The sequence below is a fragment of the Pelobates fuscus genome, chromosome 1 (genome assembly GCF_036172605.1).
Source record: "Pelobates fuscus isolate aPelFus1 chromosome 1, aPelFus1.pri, whole genome shotgun sequence".
NCBI lineage: Eukaryota > Metazoa > Chordata > Amphibia > Anura > Pelobatidae > Pelobates > Pelobates fuscus.
In genome coordinates, this window is record NC_086317.1 from 63,962,089 (window position 1) to 63,975,569 (window position 13,481).

General features: G+C 40.5%; 1 protein-coding gene across 4 annotated transcripts in view; it reads left to right on the plus strand.

Annotated features, from left to right (window-relative positions):
* Positions 1–13,481, plus strand: part of GLRA2 (glycine receptor alpha 2) — a 244,097-nt gene that overhangs the window by 50,892 nt on the left and 179,724 nt on the right. Inside the window, exons 1-2 of one of the 4 annotated variants that reach the window (XM_063449070.1) lie at positions 7,761–7,824; positions 7,925–7,992. The exons of 1 other annotated variant lie outside the window; for it this stretch is intronic. In XM_063449070.1, coding sequence (XP_063305140.1) covers positions 7,990–7,992 — 3 coding nt within the window. In that variant the 5' untranslated portion in view covers positions 7,761–7,824; positions 7,925–7,989. Of the gene's footprint in view, positions 1–7,756; positions 7,825–7,924; positions 7,993–13,481 lie in introns of those variants that run through there. 2 more of the 4 variants (XM_063449052.1, XM_063449043.1) reach the window with 2 other exon arrangements.

A 13,481-nucleotide genomic window follows, 5' to 3' on the forward strand; every position in this document is an offset into this window, starting at 1 on the left:
GACAATCGAACACTCTTTTATGAGCTAAAAACACTTAGCTCAGGTGGAAATGACTTGGGGGTCTGTAAAGGTGACCCTCCCATCTTAATGTTGAGGTTTCTCTTGATGGATCCTAGACAGTGGCTCAAAAGAGACACGAACATAGGGTAATAAAGTAGTACATATATATCTCTAAAGGAGCATTAAACAGATGGGTACTCACAATAGTAACGCCGATATTAGGCTCTATATGCAGCGCAGTGTGTGACTTAGGGACCATACTCCCTTCTTTAGTTGAAGCAGGAATGAAATACCAATAATCTTAAAAGGTATTTATTACAATATAAGAAAAAAACTACCCGTTCCACTGATGAGATTCCCTTCATCTGTGATTACAATATGGAAAATAAAAAATAATTAGAAGCATTGTGAGAACATTTTGGCCTATACTTTTACAGGATCCACTTTTAAAAACGATTCTGCCTAGCCAACCGACTTTTATCCATACGGGAGTGAACAATTTTAGGAATATTTTAACAAAAAGTTTTATTAAAGATGGAAAAGATCATAATACAATCATGTTAGGGGGGTTTTCATTCTCTCCTCCCCTCCCATGACTCCTCTCCTACAACTGTCAAAAATAATCTAAGTTCTCAGTGAATACTTTTCTAGCAACCTATTTCATTACCGCTACTTATACCCTTTGTGTCACTATAACCCAATCTTCAGAAGGATATTGATACCTTAGAGAGAGTTCAGAGAAGGGCTACTAAACTGGTTCATGGATTGCAGGATAAAACTTACCAGGAAAGGTTAAAGGATCTTAACATGTATAGCTTGGAGGAAAGACGATACAGGGGGATATTATAGAAACATTTAAATACATAAAGGGAATCAACACAGTAAAGGAGGCGACTATATATAAAAGAAGAAAAACTACCACAACAAGAGGACATAGTCTTAAATTAGAGGGACAAAGGTTTAAAAATAATATCAGGAAGTATTACTTTACTGAGAGGGTAGTGGATGCATGGAATAGCCTTCCAGCTGAAGTGGTAGAGGTTAACACAGTGAAGGAGTTTAAGCATGCGTGGGCTAGGCATAAGGCTATCCTAACTATAAGATAAGGCCAGGGACTTATGAAAGTATTTAGAAAATTGGGCAGACTAGACGGGCCGAATGGTTCTTTTCTGCCGTCACATTCTATGTTTCTATGTTTCTATATAACCCACTCCCTCTAGCATGTAAGCTCATTGAGCAGGGCCCCCAAAACCTCTGTTCCTGTACGTCCATTTGTCTGGTTACAATTACGTGTCTGTTAGTCCACCCGTTGTACAGTGCTTAATAGTCAAAAATATTTTTTTGCATGTGGTCAGTGTCTAGCTTGTAAAAGAACAGGAAATAAAAAAGACACCTTAAGGAACTTAAAACAGATAGCACAACGTATCCTATTAAAGAGTTAACAACTTGTTTTATGAAAAATTTTATATACCTTTTTCAGTGCCCTTGGCAACTTTACTATATAGATAGAACACATCAGAGACATAAAAAAAAAAGTTTTGAATTACATAGTGTATCATCACACTTCAAAACACACCATAATAATGATCCTAAGGGTATGCACTTTATGGGTTTTTAAGTTAAATACCCTTATCTCCAGGGGCGGACTGACCGGTCGGGCACTTCGGACATGGTCCGAGGGCCCGGCCGGGAGGGCGGCCCGCCACCAGGGGGCCCAGACTGCACAGGTAATCCTCTGCATGCCCGGGCCCCCAGCCATTCAAACTGCATATATACATAGCGAGTACCGCTATATATATATGCCTCTGCGGGCCCTGCTGGCTTCCAAGCAGGGCCCAGGATATACTTACCTTCCCCTCCAGTACTCTCGCGAGCCACAGCAGTAAAGCGTTGCCGCGGGTTGCCGTGACAACGCTCCGCGGCATGCAATGCATGCTGGGCTCGTTAAAGAGCACTGGCTGCAGGAGGGGGAAGATGTCTGCTGGGCCCCTCTATGCTGGCCCATAAAGCTGAGCCACCGGATCACCAGGGAATCTACTGTCCCCCTCCCTGGCTACAGGTAAAAGGCAGGGAGGGGGAAATACATTTAAAAAAAAAAATATATATATATATATATATATATAAAAATTCAACCCCAGCAGAATTTGTCACACATCCACAACACACATACATCAAACATACAAAATGCATCCACTACACAACCATACACATCATGCACTACACAACCATACACATCATCCACTACACAACCACACACATCATCCACTACACAACCATACACATCATCCACTACACAACCATACACATCATCCACTACACAACCATACACATCATCCACTACACAACCATACACATCATGCACTACACAACCACACACATCATCCACTACACAACCACATACATCATACACCACATAAACACACAAACTGCATCCACTACACAACCACACACTACAGTGTCCACCATCCTTGGCTACAGGTAAGAGGCAGGGAGGGAGAAATAATTTTTTTTTTTAAAAATATAAAAATTCAACAGCTGAAAAATACACACACGCAGCATCCACTACACAAACACACACGCAGCATCCACTACACAAACACACACGCAGCATTCACTACACACACACACATCATCCACTAGACAAACACACAGCATTCACTACACAAACACACACACACATCATCCACTACACAAACACACACACAGTATCCACTACAAACACACACACACACAGTATCCACTACACAAACACACACAGTATCCACTACACAAACACACACATAGCACTCAGTACACAAACACACACACATAATTCACTACACACTACATCCACTTCACAAACACACACTCTGCATTCACTATACACAAACGATTCATTCACTCTACACACACTCTCTATCCACTACACAAACATTCAATCTGAATCCACTATAAACACTGTATCCACTTTACTCATGCATTTTGCATCCACTACACACATTCTACAGCCACTATACACACACAACCAAATTCAGTACACACACACACACACACACACACTTCATCCTTGTGGGTGGACTCAAGATGGGTTATGTGGGCTGACTTGGGGGCAGGCCATGTGGGCAGGCCCCTGAGGCCCAGACCTTGAGCTGCGTCAGGGGCCCCAACATTTCTGGTGGCTGCCCTGCCCGCCGCGCCAGTGCACTGTGCGTGCAGCCATGCACATAACAGAATGTGCACTGACTACAGAGTTATTTTCACCTGGCTATCGGGGCACGGCGGCCGGCACTACTTACCTCAGCATAGGAGGAGGGGCCCGGTCCTGGGTTTCCATGGAGTCCTGTACGTCATGCCGCCCGCACAATCCGGATTTCATTGTATTCCGCACACTGCCTTACAAAGCCCAAAAAACTGGGCTCGGCCACACCTTTGTCAGCCATCTTTAGAGGCCAGCCAGCCCACAGGCCAGCCAGCCAGGCCAGCCAGCCCACAGGCCACCAGCCAGCCAGCCCACAGGCCAGCCAGGCCAGTAGCCAGCCAGCTAGCCAACAGGCCAGCAAGCCAACCAGCCAGCCCACAGGCCACCAGTTAGCCAGCCCACAGGCCAGCAGCCAGCCAGCCCACAGGCCTACAGCAAGCCAGAGGTTTACAGCCAGCAAGCCCACAGCCTGCCAGCCGTAGCCAACAAGCCACAGCCTGCCAGCCAGCAGTAGCCAGCAAGCCCACAGCCTGCCGGCAGTAGCCAGCAAGCCCACAGCCTGCCGGCAGTAGCCAGCAAGCCCACAGCCTGCCAGTCGCAGCCAGCAAGCCCACAGCCTGCCAGCCATAACCAGAAAGCCCACAGACTGCCAGCCAGCAACAGTAATTAAGGTGAGAGGAGCCAACTTGGCCTAGGTATCAGCGTGCTATGCTGTGTTGCTATATTGTGAATAAGAACCAGAGTGTTGGAAAAACATCCCTCCAGGCCCCATTAGACTCCATTGTAGTCTCTAAAGGGGCCTGGATGATATTTTTTTCGAACACTCTCTCTAAAGGACACTGAGATAGCCTCTGCTGGAAAGACCCTCCCCCCCCCCCTTCATGGCCCATAACCCTTAATTGTAGTCTCTACTGGGGCCTGGAGGCGTCTGTTTCTAACAGAGGCTCTCTAATGCAGTGTTTCCCAACCCAGTCCTCAAGGCACACCTACCAGTCCATGATTTAATGATTACTCAGTTTTATCTAAGGTGTTTTTAGAAAAAAAAGAAAAAACACCTTAGACAAAACTGGGTAATCCTTAAATCCTGGACTGGTAGGTGTACCTTGAGGACTGGGTTGGGAAACACTGCTCTAATGGACGCTGAGATGGCCTCTGTTAGAAAGACGCCCTTCCAAGCCTATTAGACTCCATTGTAGTCTCTAATGGGGCCTGGAGGAGATTATTTCTAACACACTCTCTAAAGGACACTGAGATAGCCTCTGCTAGAAAGACCCCCCTCCATGGCCTATTAGCCCTCAATTGTAGTCTCTACTGGGGGCCTTGAGGGGATTGTTATTTATTTTGCACAGTTTGTTTTTCACATTTGTTAATTATATTGCACTTGTTTAGAATTGATTGCACTTTTGTTCCTTGTGTCTAAAGATTGTGTAGGGTGTGGGTGGGGCTTGCTGCGAAGCATGGGTGAAGCCTGTAAGGGGGCCCTTGATTTATTTTGCCCGGGGGCCCTGAGCGTTCTCAGTCCGCCCCTACTTATCCCTTATAGTCTTAATTCATATTTCGAAATATGTAATTTTTTAACTTAAGTTATTGATTACATTTTCTTTTTTTAAGATATAATCAGTTTTTGAAATATGGAACCCCCTTGATTTTATGCATATGGATTATATATGTTATTTATTGGTAAAGACCACACTGCCCTTAATAAAGTATTGTAATATACGTGGATTTATCCTTTCATATAATTTAATAATATATTTTTTAAATAAATAGTCTTAATTAATTTTCGACCTATTTATTTGGCACTTACCCAGCTGTTTAATGCTCCTTTGGAGATATATATGTACTACTGTATTACCCTATGTTCGTGTCTCTTTTGAGCCACTGTCTAGGATCCATTAAGAGGAACATCAACATTAATAAGGGAAGGGTCGCCTTTTTGGACCCCCAAGTCGTTTGCACCTGAGCTAAGTGTTTTTAGCTCATAAAAGTGTGAGCGTTCAATTGTCACACAATAGTAATTATCTATTCACAGTTATACACTATTGTATGCATATTTTTGTATTTTAAAGATACAAAGACCTGTATCATTCAAAGATTTTTCCCATTGATGCTTACATACATTGCTTGAGGTATCTGGTTGTTTTCACATACTCTACATTTTGGAATTTATATTAAGCGCTAAACTATTTTTTTTTTGTATAAGAGCAGAAGAGAATTAAGTACTATTTTTGGGTCTTTACTCATGCCCAACTTGTGTGTGGTTTGCCCATATAAAAACCTTGTTCTATCAAAATATATTGTTTGCTTTTGGTTAAAAACATGCAACATCAAAGGCAATCAATGTGTAGCTTTTAGTAAAATGCATTGTAAATAAATGTTTGCTTTGTTTCTTAATCCCACAACCATAAGTATTACTGGGTTAGGTTTAGTCCACCTAATCAGGATTAGACCACCTTTCTTAAACACTCATTTAGAGCATGGCATCATTTTTCCTCCTTTAACTTTTGGTAATGCTTAACTATATATGTAGTGTGGGTGGATAGTGGAGGGGGACTGTTACCAGAGTCTGTGGATAGGACTGTTTGTAGTGTGTCAGATAGGGCTGTTTGTAGTGTGTATGACAGGGCTGTCTGCAGTGTGTGTCGAGTGGGATTTCTGGTGTGGAGGAGGCTATTTTTAGCGTGTATGGAGGGCGCTGTCTATAGTATTTAAGTGTGTCTGTGTGAAGAGGACTACGGTGACTGAATGTGTGTCTGTATGAAGAAAGGGCTGTTGAGAGTTTAAATGTAGATACCGCGTGGGATACTTAATGTATCAGAGTGTAGCTATAATACCTTTTGGCAATGCTTTGAGTAGCTAGAGCTCATGGTACAGAAGTAATATACTTGATCTGCATCTGCTAGAGCAGGGGTTCTCAACCCAGTCCTCAGGACCCCCTACCAGTCCAGGATTTGGGGATTACCTGGGTGTGTCTAAGGTGTTTAGAAAAAGGGGAAAAAAACACCTTAGACTATAAGGTGTTTTTTTTTCTTTTTTTAAACACCTTTGACACACCCGGGTAATCCCTAAACCCTGGACTGGTAGGAGGTCCTTGAGGACAAGGTTGAGAACCCCTGTGCTAGAGGGTCAGACCACAAAATCACTGTCACCCTGGCATAAAGTTCCACTGAGCCAATGAAGGGGAACTTTCATCTCCTGACCAACCAATGGAACAGTAGAGAGCCCTCTTTTGGCTGGTGATCCTCTTCTGGCCAACTGGGGACAGTCCTTGATCTCCATAGTCAACCTGTATCAATTGTCAGCCTACTGTTCATTACCATTACCTAACGGCAATTCTGGGTTAGAATCAGAGTGAACTTGGCATTTAACATTTTCCCATCACTATGAAACAGAGCCAGCTGGTTGGAATAAGTATAACAACGTATCTTTTAAGATGTATGTTTGCTGATGACTTCGCTAGCTTGTAGCGTAAATGAACACTGACCTGAAAGTAAATTTGTCGTCCACAAGTGTTCTGAATGACTTATTCTCTTTACAGTTACTCAATCTGTTTCAGACTTAAAGCTGACAACATACCTTCTTTCGATAAACTTCTGTCTTTTTTTTATAAATCCAGTCAATATATACACAATAAATAATAGACCATAGATGCTGTACTCATGCTTGTTAGCCATTAAATGTATTTTATTTCCTGCAAACGTGGCAGCAATACTTATTTAATTGATTATATTATATCATTTAATAGATTATAATTTGAGTATAACTCACAATTGTTATTCCGTGTCCAAAATCTCTAAAGCCATCAAACCTTTTTTTCAAACAGTGAAATGATCAATGTTATATTTTTATGGATATCATCATTATTCACAGACATTTATCCCACTGCATGATCATCTGTATTCCGTTTACACACAAAGTTGTTATAATAAACCGCCCTAACAATTCTTCAAAAACATGGCATATATTGATCCTGATTTTCCCAGGAGAAAAGAAATGCAGTATGGGTCTTTCCACCTTCAGGAAGATATTCAGAGTGACTCAGCCTATCATTGAATCACAGTTTGTTTCATTAAATTTGCTTTTTTGTCCGTAAAATACATTTACAAAAGTATTTTGCTTCTTACAATCCCATTTGTGTCATTGAGTAATGGGATTCTAGCTGTACTGAGCTCTCTCTCCCCTGATTATATTCTTATCTGTAATGTTACGTTCTTTGGAGTATTTTCTACATTAAAATCACTTGTAAAAGGAATGATCAAATTTGGGTTCTTAAAGCTTTTTCATGTTTCTCCTTTGCCATACATTACCAGCATTACACTGTACATGATTTCATTTCTTGTTTTATGTTGGCAATACATAAACTAGTATTTATTGTTTGTTTATGTTTTATTCAACATGCAAGCATTCACGTAATGCTTTGAAACACTTCTTGTTCATGTGTTTTTTTTATTTTTATATATATATACGGTATATATAATTTCATCTTTATGTCCTCTGTGTTTGAGCCACCCGCTCATACCGATCCAAGTCATTCTCTTGCTTCCACATATAGTGCAAAACTCTTATTGCATTCCGCAGGTTCTCCAGTAAACGTTACTTGCAATATTTTTATAAACAGTTTTGGATCTGTCACCGAAACCACAATGGTAAGTGCAGCTCTGCCGCTGGCAAGCCCAACATCAATGAATGCGTTTATTGAACAAAACCTGTCATTTTTCTTTTTTTTGTCTACTGTTTAATTTACAGGTCCTCCTGTAAATGTTACCTGCAACATATTTATCAACAGCTTTGGTTCCATAGCAGAAACTACAATGGTGAGTGGGACTGGCCATTGAAACAATCCTGCGAAGGAGATAGACATGTTATTGTCGATGCTAAAACAAAACAAGACAAAGTAAAATCATTTGGGGAATAGACCCAGTCAAATTTTTAAAAGTACTTAAACCAAAAGATAAATTAAATCTACAATAATTTGTATTTAAAGATATACAACCACAAAAGAACATGTACAATCTCATTTAGGTTCAGATAAGTATAAATTCCCTATAATAATATAGGGTTAAGATTTATACAATTATTTTTTTTAAATGTTGTTTTTGACCTATTGCTTGTGTATGAATCTCTATCCCATTTCACCCTAATTATGGCTTGCATTGTACATTGGGATCAAACTGTTGTCAGAGAGCCAGGGGGTGGACTGACTCATGTGCACAATGTATCATTAATAGAGAAACATTCTATTCCAGAATTTGTAATATGATGCATTCACATACCCTACATTTAATAAATATGTGTCTCTATGGTCAGAAAAATAAACTGAAACATAGAAAAAAACACAAACAAAAAAATAAATACCTCTATCCTAGCGTTGGATACCTCCATGTTTGGTCTCTGTCAATCATTGACATGACCTCTGCCCTTTACACCTGTCAGTCAGCATAGACACAGCATAGAAAGAGCAGGAGAAACCACAACAATGTTTCTGTTCATGTTCTGCCTGTGTCAGGGCTGTTTTTTGCTAAATCTTTTAAACAAATAAAAAAAAAAAAACAGAGCAAAATGTGAAAAATATTAACACAAGTTATAGGTTATTTTCATTGCCATTTTCAATAGTGTAATTGTGAAGCTTTTGATGGTTCCCTTTTAAAGAGAAAATTGAATCATATTTAAACATAAAATGCTCTAATTGGATTTGATCAACTCTTTTTAGCAGACTAAAACACATTGAGAGAACAATCAGGCTAAAAAGTAAACAACAGTTGAATGAATGATCACATCTTTTTTATTCTAGAACACTCCAAGCACCATAACCACTATAGTGTGCTGTCATGTTTGTAATGTTCATGGGGCCAGAAGCACCGGGTAACTAGAACAGTTTAGAATGGCTTGGCATCTTATCAAGGTTTGGGTGCCGCTTCCTATTTCAGCCGACACTCTCAACCAGAGAGCTAGAGCTTAACTCAGGAGAGCTAACTGAAGATCCTTCTGGCTCTCAGAGTAAGAGTTGTGGAGGCAAGTAGTGGTACCCAGCAGAGCTCAGGCAAGATGCACAGTGGGACTGAAGTAGTTATGGTGCTTGAAGTGTTCCTTTAAACTCCTTGAAATCAATAAGGCAATAGAAGAAATGTAATGGTAGTGTTTCTTTAACTTTAAGATTAAAAATTAAATGATCATTGCATGTCACTAGCACTGTCTTATTATTGTATACTACTCTACAGTATAGTATTCCTCCATATATCCAATACATGGATTGATTAATTTTTCACTGCTGTGTATTCAGGCCAGCGTACATTTATTGTGATTAATACAATATACCGACACATTACAAAACTGAATGTTTACTAAAGTTACATAGTTACATAGCTCTAAAGAGACTTGCGTCCATCAAGTTCAGCCTTCCTCACATTTGTTTTTTGCTGTTGATCCAAAAGAAGGCAAAAAAAAAAAAACCCAGTTTGAAGCACTTCCAATTTTGCAACAAGCTAGGAAAAAAATTCCTTCTTGACCCCAGAATGGCAGTCAGATTTATCCTTGGATCAAGCAGTTATTACCCTACATTGAAAGATTATATCCTTGAATATTCTGTTTTTGTAAGTATGCATCTAGTAGCGGTTTGAACATCTGTATGGACTCTGATAAAACCACTTCTTCAGGCAGAGAATTCCACATCCTGATTGTTCTTACAGTAAAAAAAAAACCTTTGCCTTAGACGAAGTTATAAAGAAGCACAATGGATATTACACCTAAGAGCATGTCACCACCTTGGCAGTATGGCATTCAATGAGCATAAATGCACGCGCCTCCAATGCCTGCATTGTTTTATAGTAAGTCCTCTCATTGCCTTACCTTATGCCCAAAATGTACATGTGCACATGTCCACTACTGCTTTCATAAGGGAAGCGCACATTGGCCTATATTTATCAAACTGTGTCATTGTTTCTTGAGTGAATACATGTATCAGGGGTTTAGTTACTACACTGGAAAATTGTGGTGGATTGCGGGGGGGGGGGGGGGGGGGGGGGGAGGGGGTTCTGCTTTTAGACTAAAATAGCTGAGCAGAAAAAAAAAATCTCCAAATCGGCTACTTTTTCAGCTCAGCATTTTTGCTAAACATTTTATAATTACCTTGTCAATTCTTCACAGTTTCTGGTTTGTGATAAACACTCCATCTGGTAAACCCTTTTCACTAAATGACATGATTGATTGACTGCTTTTGGGGTCTAAACAGTGAGTTTTGATGAAGCAGATTAATTTTTTCCCAACTCAATATTTTAGCCTTAAAGGGAATCTCCAGTGCCAGGAAAACAATCCGTTTTCCTGGCACTGCAGGATTCCTCTCCCTCCCACCCCCCAATCCCCGGTTACTGAAGGGGTGAAAACCCCTTCAGTCACTTACCTCAGGCAGCGACATGTCCCTCGTCGCTGCCTGCTCCTCCCCCGCCGCTCCACCTTCTTCCTCCATCGGCCGGTGGGCGAGACTGATCCCGCCCACCGGCCGAGGAGACCTAATGCGCATGCGCATTGGCGCACCCCATAGGAAAGCATTGAAAATAAATTTCAATGCTTCCCTATGGGGAATAGAGCGACGCAGGAGGTCCTCACACAGCGTGAGGACATCCAGCGACGCTCAAGCACAGATAATCTGTGCTATGATGCAGGAAGTGACCTCTAGTGGCTGTCTAGTAGACAGCCACTAGGGGAGGACTTAACCCTGCAAGGTAATTATTGCAGTTTATAAAAAACTGCAATAATTACACTTGCAGGGTTAAGGGTAGTGGGAGTTGGCACCCAGACCATTCCAATGAGCAGAAGTGGTCTGGGTGCCTGGAGTGTCCCTTTAATTTGACTATTTTGTTGTCAACTCAGCTCAAGTCACTGTTTACTGAAAACAACACTAACTTTTCATGTGCGACACAGTAACACCATTTGGAAAATGTTGGTTATAATATCTGTTGTATATTTGTTTTGCTCTGTATTAAAATTAACATGTATTAGATATAAAGCTCTTCAGTTTGGTTTAATATTGAAATGTATGATTTTAGAATTTGTTACTTGACTACTCTCTGATTTAAAAAAAAACAAACTGATATTTATTAACTACTACACATTTTTTTTTTTTTTTGCCAGCTGTGAAATGTTTTATTTCTGCTTCCATTCAGTCCACTATGCCAGCATGATAGAAGGATTAGTGGGGCCATAGTACCGAACCCCACACTCTTGGTGAAATTCAATCCCTTTCATGATAGTCTATGGAATTGGTTGATCAAGGGGATCAACCACTCCTTGTGCACACATCTGCTGCTACTTTGTTGCCCAAAGTGTGCCCGAATGATACTGGTCACACTGTATCACTCAAGTGTATTTGTAGGCTACAACAGAGCAGTAGGAAAGAGAAATTGGTGCCGGAAAATGCGCACGACTCCCAAGACAACGAGACCACCAGTGAATTTGCAGGGTTCTCTTTGGAAGGCAGGCTAAAGGAGGGAACAGAGGGGGCATGTGATATGAGTGGGTATATAGCAGGGTTTTGTAAATGTTGTTGCTCAGAGCCCCACCAATGCTAAGGGTGGCAACCCATGCTTTTTACCTATTCACATTGTAAATCAGGGTCTACAGAGCATTCCCCTTATCATTTTAAAATGGTAAGTCTTTGATTGACAACTTATGTTACTTTGCACCATTAATTAATTGTTTTATACAAATGCGATCAATAATGGGTTTTTAATGATACAACTGAGCTCCTCCATGACCGTGCTGAAACAATACAATGGAATCTGTTAAAACACCATACTTTTTACTTTGAATGCTTGGCAGCATGACAATGGAAGAGGAGTTGTAAAATATACAACTATACACTTGAAATAATAAAATAATGTACAAAAACATTTCCATTTTCTTTGCAATTTTGAAAGGGGCTGAGTACATTTTGGAAGAAAGGTCAGTGGTTTATCCCCTAAACTGCAGTACTTTCAAATATGCAAACACACATTATTTGGCCAAAAGTAGTCGGACACCTGACCATCACACCTACATGAACTTGTTGGACATCCTTCCTATCCCATTTCAAAACCATGAGCATTATTATGGAGCCACCTCACCTCCCTTTGCAGCAATATGCGCTTGCAGTTTTCCGGAGCAGATCTATTAGAACAGAAACGTGTCAATCTAACTTGTGGCATTTTATGACAGTGCCATGTTTAAAGTCAGCTCCATTGTACTGACAGTGTTTACCTCTGGAGATTTTGTGGCTATGTAATGGATTTCATGCACCTGTTATCAATGAGTGAGGCTGAAACACCTGAGCTCAATAATTAGAAGGTATATTTAAAAGAAGAAAAACAACCACAATAAGAGGATATAGTCTTAAATTATAGGGGCAAAGTTTTAAAAATAATATCAGGAAGTATTACTTTACTGAGAGGGTAGTGGATGCATGGAACAGCCTTCCAGCTGATGTGGTAGAGTTTAACTAAGTGAAGGAGTTTAAGCATGCGTGGGATAGGCATATCCTAGATATAAGATAATACCAGGGACTTATTTAAGTATTTAGAAAATTGGGCAGACTAGATGGGCCGAATGGTTCTTATCTCCCGTCACATTCTATGTTTCTATGTATGTCCGCATTTGGCCATAAAGTGCAATTGAAAAAAAATCTCTTACTCGGGTGATGGATTTAAAAATAAATAAATATGTTGATTTCTTTAAAAAGTCACAGCAACGAGAGAGGAAAGGGAAATAAAGAGCAATGGACGAGTTGATGCCGTCAGTCAGATGAATGGGATTGGTGGCAAATTGTGTAGAATGTTTTTAGAGACATGCAAAAAATATGTTAACATTATTGCATCTTATATTGAGGCCATACAGTATATTTCAGTATTTGTTTCATTGATTCGGCTCATGTCAGCCATGCACCAGACGAAGCCAGTCTAGCTTCTAGTTTAATACACGCCATTCTGCTTCAAGCTGGCTGCCGTGTTATTTTTGATGTCCATCATAATATAATGACAGGAAATAGCACACATCGTGTAATCCTAGAAATGCCACAGATACTATAAATAACACTTAACCATAGCAATAAAACTAAACAAGAGCTGGCTGTTTTCTAGTCAGTGTAAGGATGGCTGTTTATGCCTCTCTATTCTCAGATACTGCTGTTTGTCCCCAAACTGCAAAAAGGATAATATTAATTAACAAAGTACATAGCCTAGGAGGGCTGGCAGTGAGGCACAAGAAGACTATTGCCCCTGACCAAGTAGAGTGGGAGGGCAGGCGAAGGGGTTGCCAGCTGAAGCCTCAGACCATT